General features: G+C 40.1%; 1 protein-coding gene across 5 annotated transcripts in view; it reads left to right on the forward strand.

Moving 5' to 3' along the window:
• The window catches only part of STX17 (syntaxin 17), a 62,450-nt gene that overhangs the window by 46,211 nt on the left and 2,239 nt on the right, over positions 1-14,000 (forward strand). Inside the window, exons 7-10 of one of the 5 annotated variants that reach the window (XR_005835221.1) lie at positions 3,413-3,499; positions 4,236-5,427; positions 7,775-7,869; positions 8,498-10,543. Coding sequence is in view for 1 of the 5 variants with exons in the window: in XM_040631664.1 (XP_040487598.1) it covers positions 3,413-3,499; positions 4,236-4,475 (327 nt within the window). In the remaining 4 variants the exon portion in view is untranslated. Of the gene's footprint in view, positions 1-3,412; positions 3,500-4,235; positions 10,544-11,654; positions 11,736-14,000 lie in introns of those variants that run through there. The other 4 variants (XR_005835220.1, XR_005835219.1, XR_005835218.1 and 1 more) reach the window with 4 other exon arrangements.

A 14,000-nucleotide genomic window follows, 5' to 3' on the forward strand; every position in this document is an offset into this window, starting at 1 on the left:
TTTGTCCCTCCCTTATGGAAGTCCTTCTTTGGCTCCTTGCTTAGAGTTCTACCACTGTTACTTTTAGACATTTTAGTACTATAGTCCCTACAGTCCCCTCTCCTATTGCTGAATCCCGTGATTTCAGCATCCTACTTACCTACACTGTTTATTGCCTACTCTAGGCCAATATAATCTTGGACTCTGTATATAGTAGTGTTTGTATGTTTCTGGGCTTTTCTATGTGTATTATTTTTGGCCTATGATTAAGAATTACAGATTACATACTTTTGGACTTCAGAACCAGGGTAGCTCAGTGTTTCCTGGCTTGGCCAAGATCTAAGACTAGAGCTAGCCTTGAAAAATGGCTGTAATTGAGAGTCAGGAATAAAGGAGAATAACCACAGTTTTGGAAATAGCTTCTTAAAGAAACCCATAGCTTTTAGCACATTAATAAAACTATACAACTACTAGCAAGACTCTCAAAGGGAGAGTATTTTTATTGATGTAAGTAGATTTGGGGATGGATTTGTTGAAAGTATTACTGTTGCTTGATACAGAGGATGCTGGGTACACAAGTGTCCACATCAAGAATTCAAGGGAAAACAGTTCATTAGTTTTGACTTCAAATGCCCAAATTGCATTCTACGTGACATTAACTTAATCACATTTTTTTCCCAGAATCTTAGATGCTCCTATAACTACTTATTAAGATTCAGTTATTTTTTTCAGGAAGATAAGGGGACTTAATTCACTGTTTTTTAAAATGAAATCCATAGACATATTCTTAGAGCCTTTGAGAATTCTTTTCCTTTACAAAGGGAAGAGTCTTTATATTACTTTAGAGAAACACTAGTGTCTTTCATGTATGGCTTAACTCCTTGTTAAAGGGATGCTGAGAACATATATGAGGGGCCAAAGTATAATCTGTCAAGAAGGGAGTTTGAAGATTGTCAGGTGTGGGAGGCCCAGGCAGATGAAAGCAAACATAAGCAAATCAGAAGCAAAAAGGGGAGGTTGGAAGGTATAGGAAAATTATTTGGGGCCTGAGAGAAAGGTGACTTATTGGCTATTTTCCCTCTACCCCTCAGCTCATTGAGATGTGAAGGTTGGTGATCACACCTGTGATTTATCTGCTAGCACAGACTTTCAGGCAAAAATGGAAAGTGTTAGGGATGTCCCAAATAGAAACAATGATAGAAATTCAGTGTCAGAAATCCCAACAGGTTGGATGTTACTAGTGTTGGCACTTAATGCTTCTATGGGTTGGAAGAAGAAAGCTAACATTAAAAAAGTTTATTGTCTGAGGAAAATGAAAACTGAATGAATGAATGGCTAGAAGAGATCTAATGTTTTAATGCCCAAGAGTTTTCAAGCCTCATAGGAAAAAGTCTAATATACTTTTTAGAAAAGAAAGATGGGAGTTATGGTTTCTATAGAAGATCAGGATGACTTTGTTTTTCTCCTCACACTCTCCAGACCCTGCCTCAGTTTACCCTCACTTCAGCTCTATGAGGTATATGCGGTATGTAATTATCCTCACTTGAGAGATGAGAATATCGACACCTGGAGAGCTTGAGTGATTTGTCCAAGGGCACACAGTGCTGGCATTTGAACACAGGACATCCAGCCAAGAAGGTTGTGCCCTTAATCCAATTGTGTACATATATTAGTGGTTTTTAAAGTGTGAGAATCATGGACTTGCAGCATCCCCTGGGAACTTATAAGACGTGCAGATTCTCAGGCTTCACCTGAAGTCTACGGAATCAGAAACTCTGGGGCTGGGACCCAGCAGTGTGCTTTAATAAGTCGTCTGGGTGATTCTGGTGCACACCCACATGTGAGAATCACTGTTGTACTTGTCTCTGACAGAAATGCTAAAAGGGAACCTGATAAAGGACTTTTTTAGGGCGTTAGAGATGTCAGGAATAGCAGTGGCGGATACAGGAATGAAGGGATACCCATGAAAGGTCTACCGGTGAAAAGGTACATACTTGGGTATGAGGAGGGAAGGAATGTCAATAATGCTGATAGGAAGCAACTGTGGGGAAGAAATCAGCCGTGTTGTGTTTCATGTTCTTGTATGATGGTTGGAGTTAGAAGAGTGTTACATCCGATTCATTGTAAGTTAAGAGGGCAGTCAAATGCTTCAGGATTAAAGTTGAATTATTTCACAGTCATTGTAGAAGTGGGATTTAGCTGGGATGAAAGAGGGATTCTCTTCTTTTTTCTGTGAATTAAATAAAAAGAAAAACTTAGGGGTGCCTGGGTGGCTCAGTCGGTTAAGCGTCCAACTCTTGGTTTTAGCTCAGGTCATGATCTCAGGATCATAGAATCGAGCCCCGTGTTGGGCTCTGCGCTCAGCATGGAGTCTGCTTAAGACTCTCTCCCTCCCACTCCCTCTACCCCTCCCCACTGCCTGCACATGCGCTCACTCTCTCTTTCGCTCTCTCGCACTCTCTCTAAAATGAATAAATGAATCTTTAAAAACAAACAAACAAAACCCTAGTCTATGTACTGATGTGATGGTTTTATACATTTGTCAGAATTCATCATTCAATACCCTTAAAATGGGTGCATGTTATTGTATATAAATTCTGTCTAAATTTTATTTAAAATGGGAATATGTTCCTGTGGCAGGTAATGAGTTCTCATCACTGGAGGTGTTTGAGCTGAGGTTCAGTAACCACTTGTGAGAAATGTAGTGGGGAAAAGTCATTCCTTCTACCCAGAGGTTCCATGAGTCACAAGTTCTGTTGTGTCAGCGCAGGTGTTGCCATTTTTTGTAGAATGCTTTATTAATATCTTCGATCTGAAACATTTTAACTTGTCAGATTTTAAAATGTATTAAAGTGTACAGGTGTGAAACTCAGAACAGTAAATTCATTTACTGCTCCTTACTGCGTATCACAAGTGAAAAGTTTTCATGGTCAAATCGTATTCTCATTTTTAAAATGTAATCATTTGTATTTATTGGCTCCAAGGCCATTTTACTCCTGAGGCAAATTTGCCTGTTTTAAATCTTCGAATCTTCAAGGAAGATAAGTTAAAGAGGTTTTTTGTTTGATTCTGTTTTTGTTTTTTATCATCAGCCTCAACATGACATGTAAATGCTTATTTGGATTTTTCTTCTCTTACGAAGTAGATTCATTTGGAGAATAATATGTTTGTATGTTTGAATGAATTTTAATGTGAGATGCTTTTTCATATAAAGGTGCCGCCCTTTTATTATCTAATAATTAAGTCACCCTCATTTTTTTTATACAAGTGAATTTGTACTTTTGACATAGTTTATCAGACGCTAGTAATGAACCACTATTCAGCCTGCAAGGCTGCAGTACACGGGATCCTGATTACAGGAATTAAAATAGTGTGTATTGGCTGACTGCTGCTCCCCAGCAGGAACGCTCACTCATAATTCCTTTGCATCTAGTCTCAGCAGGAGAAGATTGACAGCATTGAAGACCATGTCAACAGAGCTGCTGTGAATGTTGAAGAGGGAACCAAAAACTTGGGGAAGGTAAGATTCTGCTCCTGCTGACAAATCAATGGTACTCTGGCTCCCAGGAATCTCTAGTATTAACCCAATTGATCTGCTCTCTTTAATGTGGAGGGAGCCAGCAATTAAGGAAATAAGGAACAAATGACACGTAGGTAGTGCAAGAAATCAATGACTGTTGTAATATTCTACTCTTAGATTCATTCTGTCAAGAGAGAATTTTTTTAGGGAATAAACCAAAGCCCCACTCACGATAAGGTATTTCGGTATTATAAGGGAATATTTGCAGAGGCTCAGGGAGTGAAGTAGAGAGTGTTGCCAGAATCCAGGAGGGGCAAGAGTGTAGGGATGTGACAGTACATGTGGAGTGGGACCATCTATTTTCCATAGAATATTGCTTTTAACCCCAGGTATACAGCACGGGATAATCTCTATGCAACATAAAAGCTTTGGGGATATCTATAGCAGCTGAAACCGTTTAAATAAGCTTGCTAGATAGTTAGTGGATTGATTGTTTTGCAAGCAAAATCAATCTGTAGTAGTCCACTTTTTGTAGCTCATTTCTCCAAGTTCTGAGATCAGGAGCAATTGTAATACCTGTGGAATACTGCCCCCACTCCTCCATCTCTAAGGTTAATTATGTACCAAGAGTTAAAGAGGCATTGCCAGGAGTAATGAGAGGAAAATGCACATCACCACAGGCAGATATTCTCAACTCAATTTCTAAATTGAATTTTTATTTATTTATTTTTTACAGGCTGCAAAATACAAGCTGGCAGCTCTGCCTGTGGCAGGTGCACTCATCGGAGGAGTGGTGGGGGGTCCGATTGGCCTCCTTGCAGGCTTCAAAGTGGCAGGAATTGCAGCTGCACTTGGTGGTGGGGTGTTGGGCTTCACAGGTGGAAAATTGATACAAAGAAAGAAACAGAAAATGATGGAGAAGCTCGCTTCCAGCTGTCCAGATCTTCCCAGCCAAACTGACAAAAAATGCAGTTAAAAACCAAACTTCAGTATTATTGGCGCCAACATGTTTATCCTAATGAGGACCTTTGCTGCTGTTGGACACTCAGTCGGCTTTTGGAACATGATTATATCAAGATAGTGGTTGTAGATGCTCAAATGGGATTGAACTGTGATAAGTGGATATATTTTGTTGTTTGCTGGAGTGTGAATGGAGATGTTAGGAGATTGAGGAGCCTGGGCTGAGGGTGTGTAATGTTGTCAGGTAAAGTTTAAAGACTGCCAAGGAGCAGATTTTCTGCCTGGAAATGTGAAAAATGAATTTATAACTTTGATAAGGACTCGAGATGTATGGACATGATGGGTTATGGAAGATTAGTCTATTCCATAACCCTGACTTAGAGACCGTAAGGCTAAGTGTATTATAAATATGCGTATCTATCTCCTAAATATAGGAGGTTATTTAGGCCTGTTAACAACAACAAAAAAAAAAGAATGGGGAGTTCAGGAGCCTTTCTTATCAAATAAGGAAATCAGGATCTAGTGAGGGGCACAGGAGAATTACATAATGGAGTCCATTTGGTGGACCCTAGTACAGTTTGGTCCACCGGTATTTTCTGGTGAAGGATACTAATAGTGTAAGAAAATGGAAAGAGAGGTGCAACTTCTCTTTGAGATATCTTAATTTGTGACACTGGCTTCTCAAGTGATAGGAGACTGTTAAGCCAGTCACTAAGCTTGGTCTGTGAGCCTGTCTCTTAACACCTCAAAGACCTAGTGCCCTCTGCCTTCCCTCCCTTGTAATTCTGAAAAGTTCTTTGACTTGTGGGGTGAATTGTACCCATGTGTAATGAGGACTTTTTTCATAATCTGCTTTCTTGTATTGTCTCCCATCTGTGTTTATCCTTTCTTATAACCTCTAGGTTACAGAGAGAAAGAAAGGAAGAGAAATCTCCGAACATTTCCAGCATTGTTCAATAGAGTTTGAGGTAAAAAATAAGCAGAGGGCAGAGGGACACCAGATCATTTCTTGGGGCATCAATTTCAAGAGACTGATGTACCGGCCTTACAGGGAGTCTCTGACCCTAAGTCTTCTCAGCTAGTCCTTTGGGGAGCTAAGAACTAGCTTTCTACCTCACTTCTGTTACTACCATCCTTTTCTCCAGGCTTTGCTGTCTCATGCTTTACTTTACTTTTCGCAGCTGTTATTTCTTCCCAAGAATGGTGTTCTTGTCTTTTCTCACATTCAAGATGATAGACAAAGCCTGGTGCCAAGACTGATCCTGAGGAAGGATTTGTGGTGCTAAGCCCAACACTTGACACTGACAGCAAGCATGGCCCAGCCCACCCCAGCGTCTATCTCAAGTAGCAAAAAGGTTTTAATTTTGTGAAAAAGGAATTGAAAATCACAGGTAGCCTCACCCTGTATCCCCAATTCATTTGAAGTAGGAAGGAGCCACCTTTTGCCTTAATCTTTACTGTTTTCTGAGAGCAGAGGAATGGGCCCCTGTACCACAAAATGTGTGAGCTCAGGAGCCAGATTCTTCAGGTGGTTGAATGGTTGGTTTATCACCTCTCTTATTGAGTTTACTCTTAATAATTTTTATTGTTTGCTTGCTACTTTTACTTGTCTAATATAGGCACTCACACACTTTTTCTCTCTCACACTTTTTTGACCCTCACCAATGAATTCTAATGAAGAGAAAGCACCATTTCTTACTGGCATTAAATAACTGGAAAACATCAAGTATTGCTGTCTGCTGACTTGTATCTTCAGTATAATGCCAGGAAGCAGGTGCTTTGAAGAAGTGTCAGATTCTGATGCAGTATTTGATATTGGATACCTGTAAGGTTAGCATAATTAGCTTGGAACCCACCTTTTAAAATATTTTCTGATCTTTGCTGTCCCTTTAACACAGGGTATTCAGACCAGAATGAGGATCAGATTCACCCAGGGTGCTTATTTAAAACAAGATTGCTCAACGTCAGTCCCGTGGGTAACTCTAACAATGGCCAGTCTGGCCTGGAGCTAAAATTCTAAATTTAAGGTATAGTTACATCAAGATTCAGCTGTATCACTGAATTCTGTAATTTCTAAGTATTCTCCCCTTCAACATGGCCCAGTCTTCATTGTCCTGTATCATTCCCACTCCACCAACCCACAATTGGCTATGCTTTTTAGTCCACCATCTTTTTTTTTTAAGGTTGATTTATTTTAGAGAGAGAAAGACAGCGTGAGCGGGAGGGGCAGAGGGAGAGGGAGAGAGTCTCAAGCAGACTCCACACTGAGCACGTGGAGCCCGATGCGGGGCTTGATTCCGCGACCCTGAGATCACGACCTGAGCCAAAAACAAGAGTTGGACTCTTAACCCACTCTGCCACCCAGATCCCCCTTACCTTTGGCTCACCATCTTAATGGCACTAGGACTCACTATCATGTCACGCTAGTTTTACACTGGGAACTGGAGGAGAGAGGCGGCCTGTAACTGAAGTTTACATTTCGTGTGAGGATCTGTCATTTTTCATCAGCAGTTCGGGGCACCACTGTATGTGCTCAGATAGGCTCATCAGGACTGGGTGTTATTCCAGTAGTCTTCACGCTCAGGCAAACTGCAGTCCTTTTAAAAAGTTTTATAATTTAAAATCATTTAGAAATTGTATCTAATTTCCCCATAGTAGAATCTAATAGATAACTTTTTGTAGAAATTTGTAGAAGTGTTTAATCAACTATAAATGATATACCTAAAACTACAAAGTGTTTAGAGGTATGAATTAATGTAACACAGAAACCAATCTTAAACTGAATTAATGCCCTAGGGTATCAGATTAAATTCATCTTCTTTGTGATTCATGTCTTACTTTTACTAGATTCAAGTTAGAAGGTAAGGGTCACTTTGATCAAGTTCTTAAAATTTACAGAGGTACAAACTTCCAGTTAAAAAATTAAATCACGGGGTGGAAAGTACAGAATGTTGGGGGGGGTGGAATACAGAGGTTATTTGAATAAAGGCAGTGCTTCCTAAAGACCTTTTTTGTTTTTCTAAAGACTTTTTGATATAATAATCTGAGAATTTCTCTGTAGAGCAGAGACTTTGAAACTGTAGTTGTAATCCACAGTAAAAAATGCGTTTATATCAAAACTCAGCATATGTATAATGGAGAATACCATTATGTGTAGTGTACTCTGATGTTTTTTATTTCAGTTTTTAAAATATTGCTGGTTGCAACCTACCAAATTGATTTCATAATCTACCAATAGGTTGTGAACCTTAGTTTGAAAAGAAGAAAACACCGTATGGAGGAACTGATGTGTATTGAATATCTTCTGTTTTCCAGGCACTTCAGTAGGCATTTTACAGGTCAGGAAACTGAGTCTCAGAGAAGTTAAGTGACTTACAGAGAGTTATTCAGCTGTAAAAGGTTGAAACAAGGTGGGTGTTCACTAGGTCTCTTGAACTATAAAAATTCCTGTTGCTCTCCTACTATGCTGCTTCTGTATATAAAATCGAGGTAGGCCATCCGTCCTGCTTCACCCCGACTCCGGTATGTTCTATAAGGCAGGCTTGCTGTGAAGTCACATGTGCCATTTGTTCGCAGCTTTTTTTTTTTTTTTTAATCTTTTGTCCCAAAGTGTCCTGCAGCCTCAAAGTTTTTAATAGCGGCTGGTGCAGAAGTACCTAGTGCTGAATTTGGTCCTTAGACTGTAAAATTAAAAATGTTTCCGTCCCACCTACACATCCTACAAATTCCTTTGTATTCCATGGGTTATAGCCATCTCTTCAGCAGTGCTTTTTTATATTAAAAGTCTGTTTTTAAAGATCTATCATAACTCATAGAATGAAATGATTACTGTCTTTTAAAATGGTACTCTTGGGAAGCCACGTACTTACTGTAGTGACGCTAGTATTACTTAGAACATTTTGGAATTGCCTCCGAAGATATTTTGCAAACGGCATGGAAGAGCCATCTCAGTGTTGATTAGTCACGGGTTACACTCCCTTGTCCTTGTGACCTCCCCTCTTTTCCATTCTCGGTTTTGCTTTTCTTCTCCTGGCTTAGCTTTCCCACCCACCTATGCTGGAGCCAGTAACCTGAGGTGCCCCGAAAGGGGGTACGCTGGCCAGAGTTCCTGGAGCGAGAACTTTCATAGTGAAGCTGAATGCTGTAAAGGGAGGATCCTACGAGTCCAAAAACCTTTCTCTGTGGGCTGCCTGTAAGTGTCGTAAGTAGTTTGCACAGGAATAAGGACCGAATACTGGTGATATCAATCCCAGGAAGGTGAGGAAACCTGAAATGTAAGTATGTAACGTACAGCATTTCTCTGCAGTGAAGAACAGAAGCCAAACCAAGCCATGCTTTAAGTTCACTTAAAACTGAAAGGTGTTTCTCAGGGTCTCCTTTGCCTTTCATTGCTGCCACATAAAATCTGGGAGGAAGGATGATGAAAAGCCTGGGGAAAAGGTTCTCCTGTGAAATGGACATGTTCTTCTCTTGTATTAAAGTACAATGTGGCTTTGGCTCTCAGGTACTTATGAATGTTAGACAGTGTTCGTAAGCAATCATAGGACTAATATAAGGTAGGAAAGCTTCCCTGGGAGCCTAAATTAATGTAAACAATTCAGGTTCTGTTTGTGTTTTTAACATTTTGTTTCTAACAGGTGGTTCTTGCTATTTATATTTATTAATTTGACACCGTTTTACAGAGGAACTTCTTGGGTATTATAAACAATCAATGGCAGAAGATGAACATTATTATCCACATCACCACTCTCAAAGAAATTATTTATTTTTGGAGATAAGAAATGTATCTGTGGAAATTTAACAAAAGAAATAAATTGAATAAAAATTATTTGCCCAAGATCAAAGCTAGTTGGCACAACAGCTAGAATTATACCAAGGTCTAAGAAAAAAAAAACCCTCAAAGTAATTTAACTGAGGTTTTGTTATGCCGTATCAAGTTGCATGCTGAGGCTTATGGTCTTTCGGACCAGCTTAAATTCCAGATCAGGCAGTAGCTATAGTGAAAAGAAAATTGGATGGGGGATCAGGAGATCAGAGTGCTAATTTTGGCTTTGTCTCTCTCACGGTGAGCTTTTTCTTGGTGGTGGTTGCCTTCTCCTATTCCAGCCAGGGATTTGCCAACCATAAACTTCAGTGGTTCGCAGCTTGACACTCTCCATTCTTCGTATCTAGCCTCTTACTGGGTCCTCCTGCCAGTTCTACTTAGAATGTTAGTTGCATCTATTTCTAAATATATTCATGGTCATAACTCTAGGAAACGACTGTGTTACCTCACACCCGCTACCTCATTTTCCCCAACTTTAAGCCATTCCTCACATCAGTGCCCTCTTCCATTTTTCTGCTGAAATACATCCAGTGGCTCCCACTGAATATTCAGTAAGTTCAAATCCTTCTGTTTGGCATTCACAGCTTTCCATATTCTGGCCCCAGCTTTATTTCTTCAAACTCAACTACTCACCACCTGACAATGCCAGTGAGAATCAGACATTCCATAAAAATGATTTTAAGGTTTTTCTGTGAAGTTACAAACTGGTAATAAGCTGTTTACATTTGTCCAGATGAAAATTCTGTAATACTACATTTTACACAACTAGTCAGCCTAAAAGTTGTTTCTTAAGGAAAATCTTTTGTCCCCCCAGAAGAAAGTACATTTAATTTCTTCACCTGTGAAACAATGTCAGTCTTGTCACCTGTGCATCTGAGAGCCAGAGCATGGGGACTTTTCTTCAGCAGCACAGATACTCCAGCCTTGAATGGATCATTGTCTAGCTCCTGCGAGAAACTCGACTAATAAATATTTGAGAAAAACAACTCAAGAGTACATGTTATTCATACATTTCTCAAGTACTTGAGATTTTCTTGTACTATGGTTAATCATTAAAAAGATGTTTACCTGGGTTTCATTAACCCCCTAAGGTATTTTCCATTTTATTGTTAAACCCTTGATGTTAACAAGGGTCAGCACAAGAAAAGGCCCAGTGGTGAGAATTTCTACAAATTCTGTAAAACTTACTGAATTCATAATGTTGTTGAGTGGTGCTTGTATAAGGAAACATGCAATAAATTCATTCAACAAACTTTGAATTGAATGCCTATTGTGTGTTGCGTGCCAGAGCCAAACATAGAAAAATAATAGACCTATAGAATCTACCCCTGGAAATCATTCAAGCTAATGAATTCAGGTATGTAAAGCAAATAAATCATTGTAACGTGGTAGGTACCTTAAGGTACCTAAGAGGAATGAACAAAGTAGGGTGAAGGCACAGAAGATAGTGGTTTGATGCCTGGAAGAGAAGTGGAAGGTTTGCTGGGACATGTGTCAAGAGGTAGGCATGTGACAGGATTTGACCAAGGTCTCCAATACCCAAGTTCATGTACTTTTCCCAGCACCTGGAAGGTTATGGCTGGCTGAAGGCAGAGCTGTGGGCTTTGGGGTGGCAGAGGAATTGCATGTACAAAGGGTTGGACACATGAAAGAGCGTAGTGTGCTCAGAGGAAACCAAGGAGTTAAACTTGTCCGTGATGAAGCTGGTAGGATGGAAATAGAGACTAGGGTGGTTATACAGGTTTTTAATTTAATAATTATTTAAAGAAATTGATGTGTTGCTTTATATCAGATAAGACCGTTAGAACCTTCAGAGTTCTTCCTTTTGCCTTCCTTGCCAAGGAAGTTGGTAAACCTCACCTTTGCGAGAGTTCTGGGTATATTTGGCATATTTGCTTTGCTTTTCTACATGCAAGAAGTGATTTGTGCTTTCTTGTCTCTCCGCTGTGTGATCCCCTGTTTCATACTGAATGCCTGCTTTCTTCCTGTCCTGCTATTCATTCCATAAATATTTATTGAAAACCCACTGAGAAAAGAGTCATGAAACTTACCTGTTAGTGTCCAAGACTTTCATGGTCCAGTTTTCCATTTCTACAGTATTTCTCAGCCACTGCAGTTCATTGGCTTCATTCACTTGTGGCGAATTCGGCAATGTTTTATAACTTCATAGCTATAAACTTCTTTCATTTGTGGTGTGATGAGGTGGGGGGGAAAGAAATGATACTCCCCAAGAGTGACTTCCAGGTAATGAATGATGAGGTCCTAGCATGTGTGCTGTGCCATCTTTCGAGGATATGTATGGAAGTATGAAAAAGCCTTCTAAGACATTTCAGACCTTTGCTCAGTATTCACTTTTGTATATTAACCTAGGACTGAGTGATGCAACAGAAGAAATCTGGAAAATACCTACAGGACTTGGGAGCCATGAATTGAAAATTTAAGATTTTGGAGGTAAAGATACTTCTTTTTCCAGATAAAAGTCGTGACTTAGAGAAGATACAGGACCTGAGCCACTGAAGAAATGGAAAATTTGGGCTTATCTTCTGTCTTGCCATAGGATTGATGGGGTCAGAACCGTAGGCACCCAAGGATTTATGATCCAGTGGCCTAGTACTGAAAACAGAGTAGCATCCGGAATTTAATTGCTCTGTTAGGCAGGCAGAGACTGGAATTAGAAAGGGCAGAGCTGAAGTTAAGAGGTAGGCCTGTGACAGGATTTTGACCAAGGTCTCCAATACCCAAGTTCATGTATTTTTCCCACCAAACAGCCTCTCGGTGAGTTGATAAGAATGAAAAGGAATAAAATGCTTGGCACTTACTAATTCTTCATGGACATTAGTTCCCTTTCTTTCCTCTCGAGGTTAATTGTTCATAACACAGATTGCTGCCTGTTATTGGGGTTAGGGTGAGGGTCAACAACTCGGGACTTCTTTAGCCTTCCCCTCCTTGAATTTCCCCTTCCATGTTGATACCTTGCCTGTTTTACTGGGTGGTCATGAAGATGAAAAAAATTAACACATGTTAAGTGGTTAGAGTGGAGGCTGGCTCCTAGTAACTGTACAAATAGAAGTGGCTACTGTTACTATTTTTTCCCAAAGGTTAAAGGAACAGCACATTAATGAAAAAGTGTCATGGACCTACAAGAGTAATGTTAGGAAGACAACTAAAATGAGTGGAGACTTGATAGAAATACCAAGAATTCTTAAAATGACTTTTTAAAAAGGCTTCTTACTAAGAATGTGATATAATGATGACATGTGAGTGCTTGGGAGTAAATCGTTTTCATCTCTGACAAGCATGATACCCCAACACGAAAATGTAGGACAGGTCCAGGTAGGAGTAGGGTGATGATACGTCCCAGTTTGTCTGGGACAGTCTTGATTTACATCTCTTGTCTGAGTGCAGTTATTACTAATGTTTCCTTTCACTCTCATATGTCCTGGTTTGGATGAAAAAATTACATGGTCACCCTAGTTATAAGGGCACTGAAAAGAAGTGCAGAGTTGTTCACTCCCTCCCCCTCAAAAAAGCATCCATGTGTTAAAAGAATTTGTTTCTAGGCTTAGATAAAAAAGCATCCTCTTAAGGTTAGTGGGAACTTGCAGATGTGATTGTAAAGCACTACCAGTAATTTCTGAGGGACCAGGAAATAGAAGAGGTGCCAGAACACTGAGCTTGGGCAAAAGTCTAAAATTTAAGGGGTAAAGTTCTATTTTAGAAGCCACAGATCAGGTAAATTTACCTATGAATCTAGAAAAATTCTGAAATAAGTCTATTAAACAATATGTTAAATCAGAAAGCTATGCTCATTATGAAGGTATGAAGAATTGGTAAGTCAGAATAGATGCCCTTTTGTTAGGGGTTAGGGCAAGAAAACGGTGTCGGGCTCCCAAGATTGATCTGATCCTGTGTCATGTACAAGTTAACATGTGGCATCAGGAGAGTGGCCATGCAGCTTCCTTCCTGTCACCAATCCCAGTGAGTAAAATGAGACACAGCACGGACAGGCAAGTACTGAGGTACCTGAGCTGGGGAACAGGGCAGCAGTTCCTAGCAATGCTCTGCTCTTACAGCAAGGTATTTTTTAAAAAGATTTATCTATTTGAGAGAGAGAACAAGAGGCGCAGAGGGAGAGAATCCTCAGATTCCCCGCTGAGCACGGAGCCTCATGGAGGGTTCAATCCTGCAACCCTGACCTGAGATCATGACCTGAGCTGAAACCAAGAGTCGGATGCTTAAGTGACTGTGCCACCCAGGTGCCCCTACAGTATAGATATTGAGAGAGAAAAACGACAGCCTCTATTAATTTTCCTTGAGCAGAGTCCATTCTAGGTATGGTGATATGTTCTTGTCCTTTGTTCATTTATTATGTAATTTGGCTTTTTAAAAAATAAGAATTATTGATCTTACAGTGCTCTAGATTGCTGGGAATACGAAGGTTGAGGAGTTCCTGCATCTGTGGCATTCACATGGTATAAGATAAAGGGATACATGTACTTCCAACTGTGTATTAGACTGGGTCCTCTCAAATACATGAAGGGCTGTGGGACCACGGGGGCTCATAATTGTCCTGGGCATTGAAGCATGGATAGAATTTATTAGGCAAGGCAGGGGAGGAGGAGAGAGGGCAGTTTAGAAAAGCAGTTTGTAGGCTGCACTTTTCCTCCTCCTCTCCAAAACCTATTGTCTAAGGGCCGGCCAGCCCTCCCCAAAGTG

Source organism: Ursus maritimus, unplaced genomic scaffold (genome assembly GCF_017311325.1).
Source record: "Ursus maritimus isolate PB19 unplaced genomic scaffold, ASM1731132v1 scaffold_17, whole genome shotgun sequence".
NCBI lineage: Eukaryota > Metazoa > Chordata > Mammalia > Carnivora > Ursidae > Ursus > Ursus maritimus.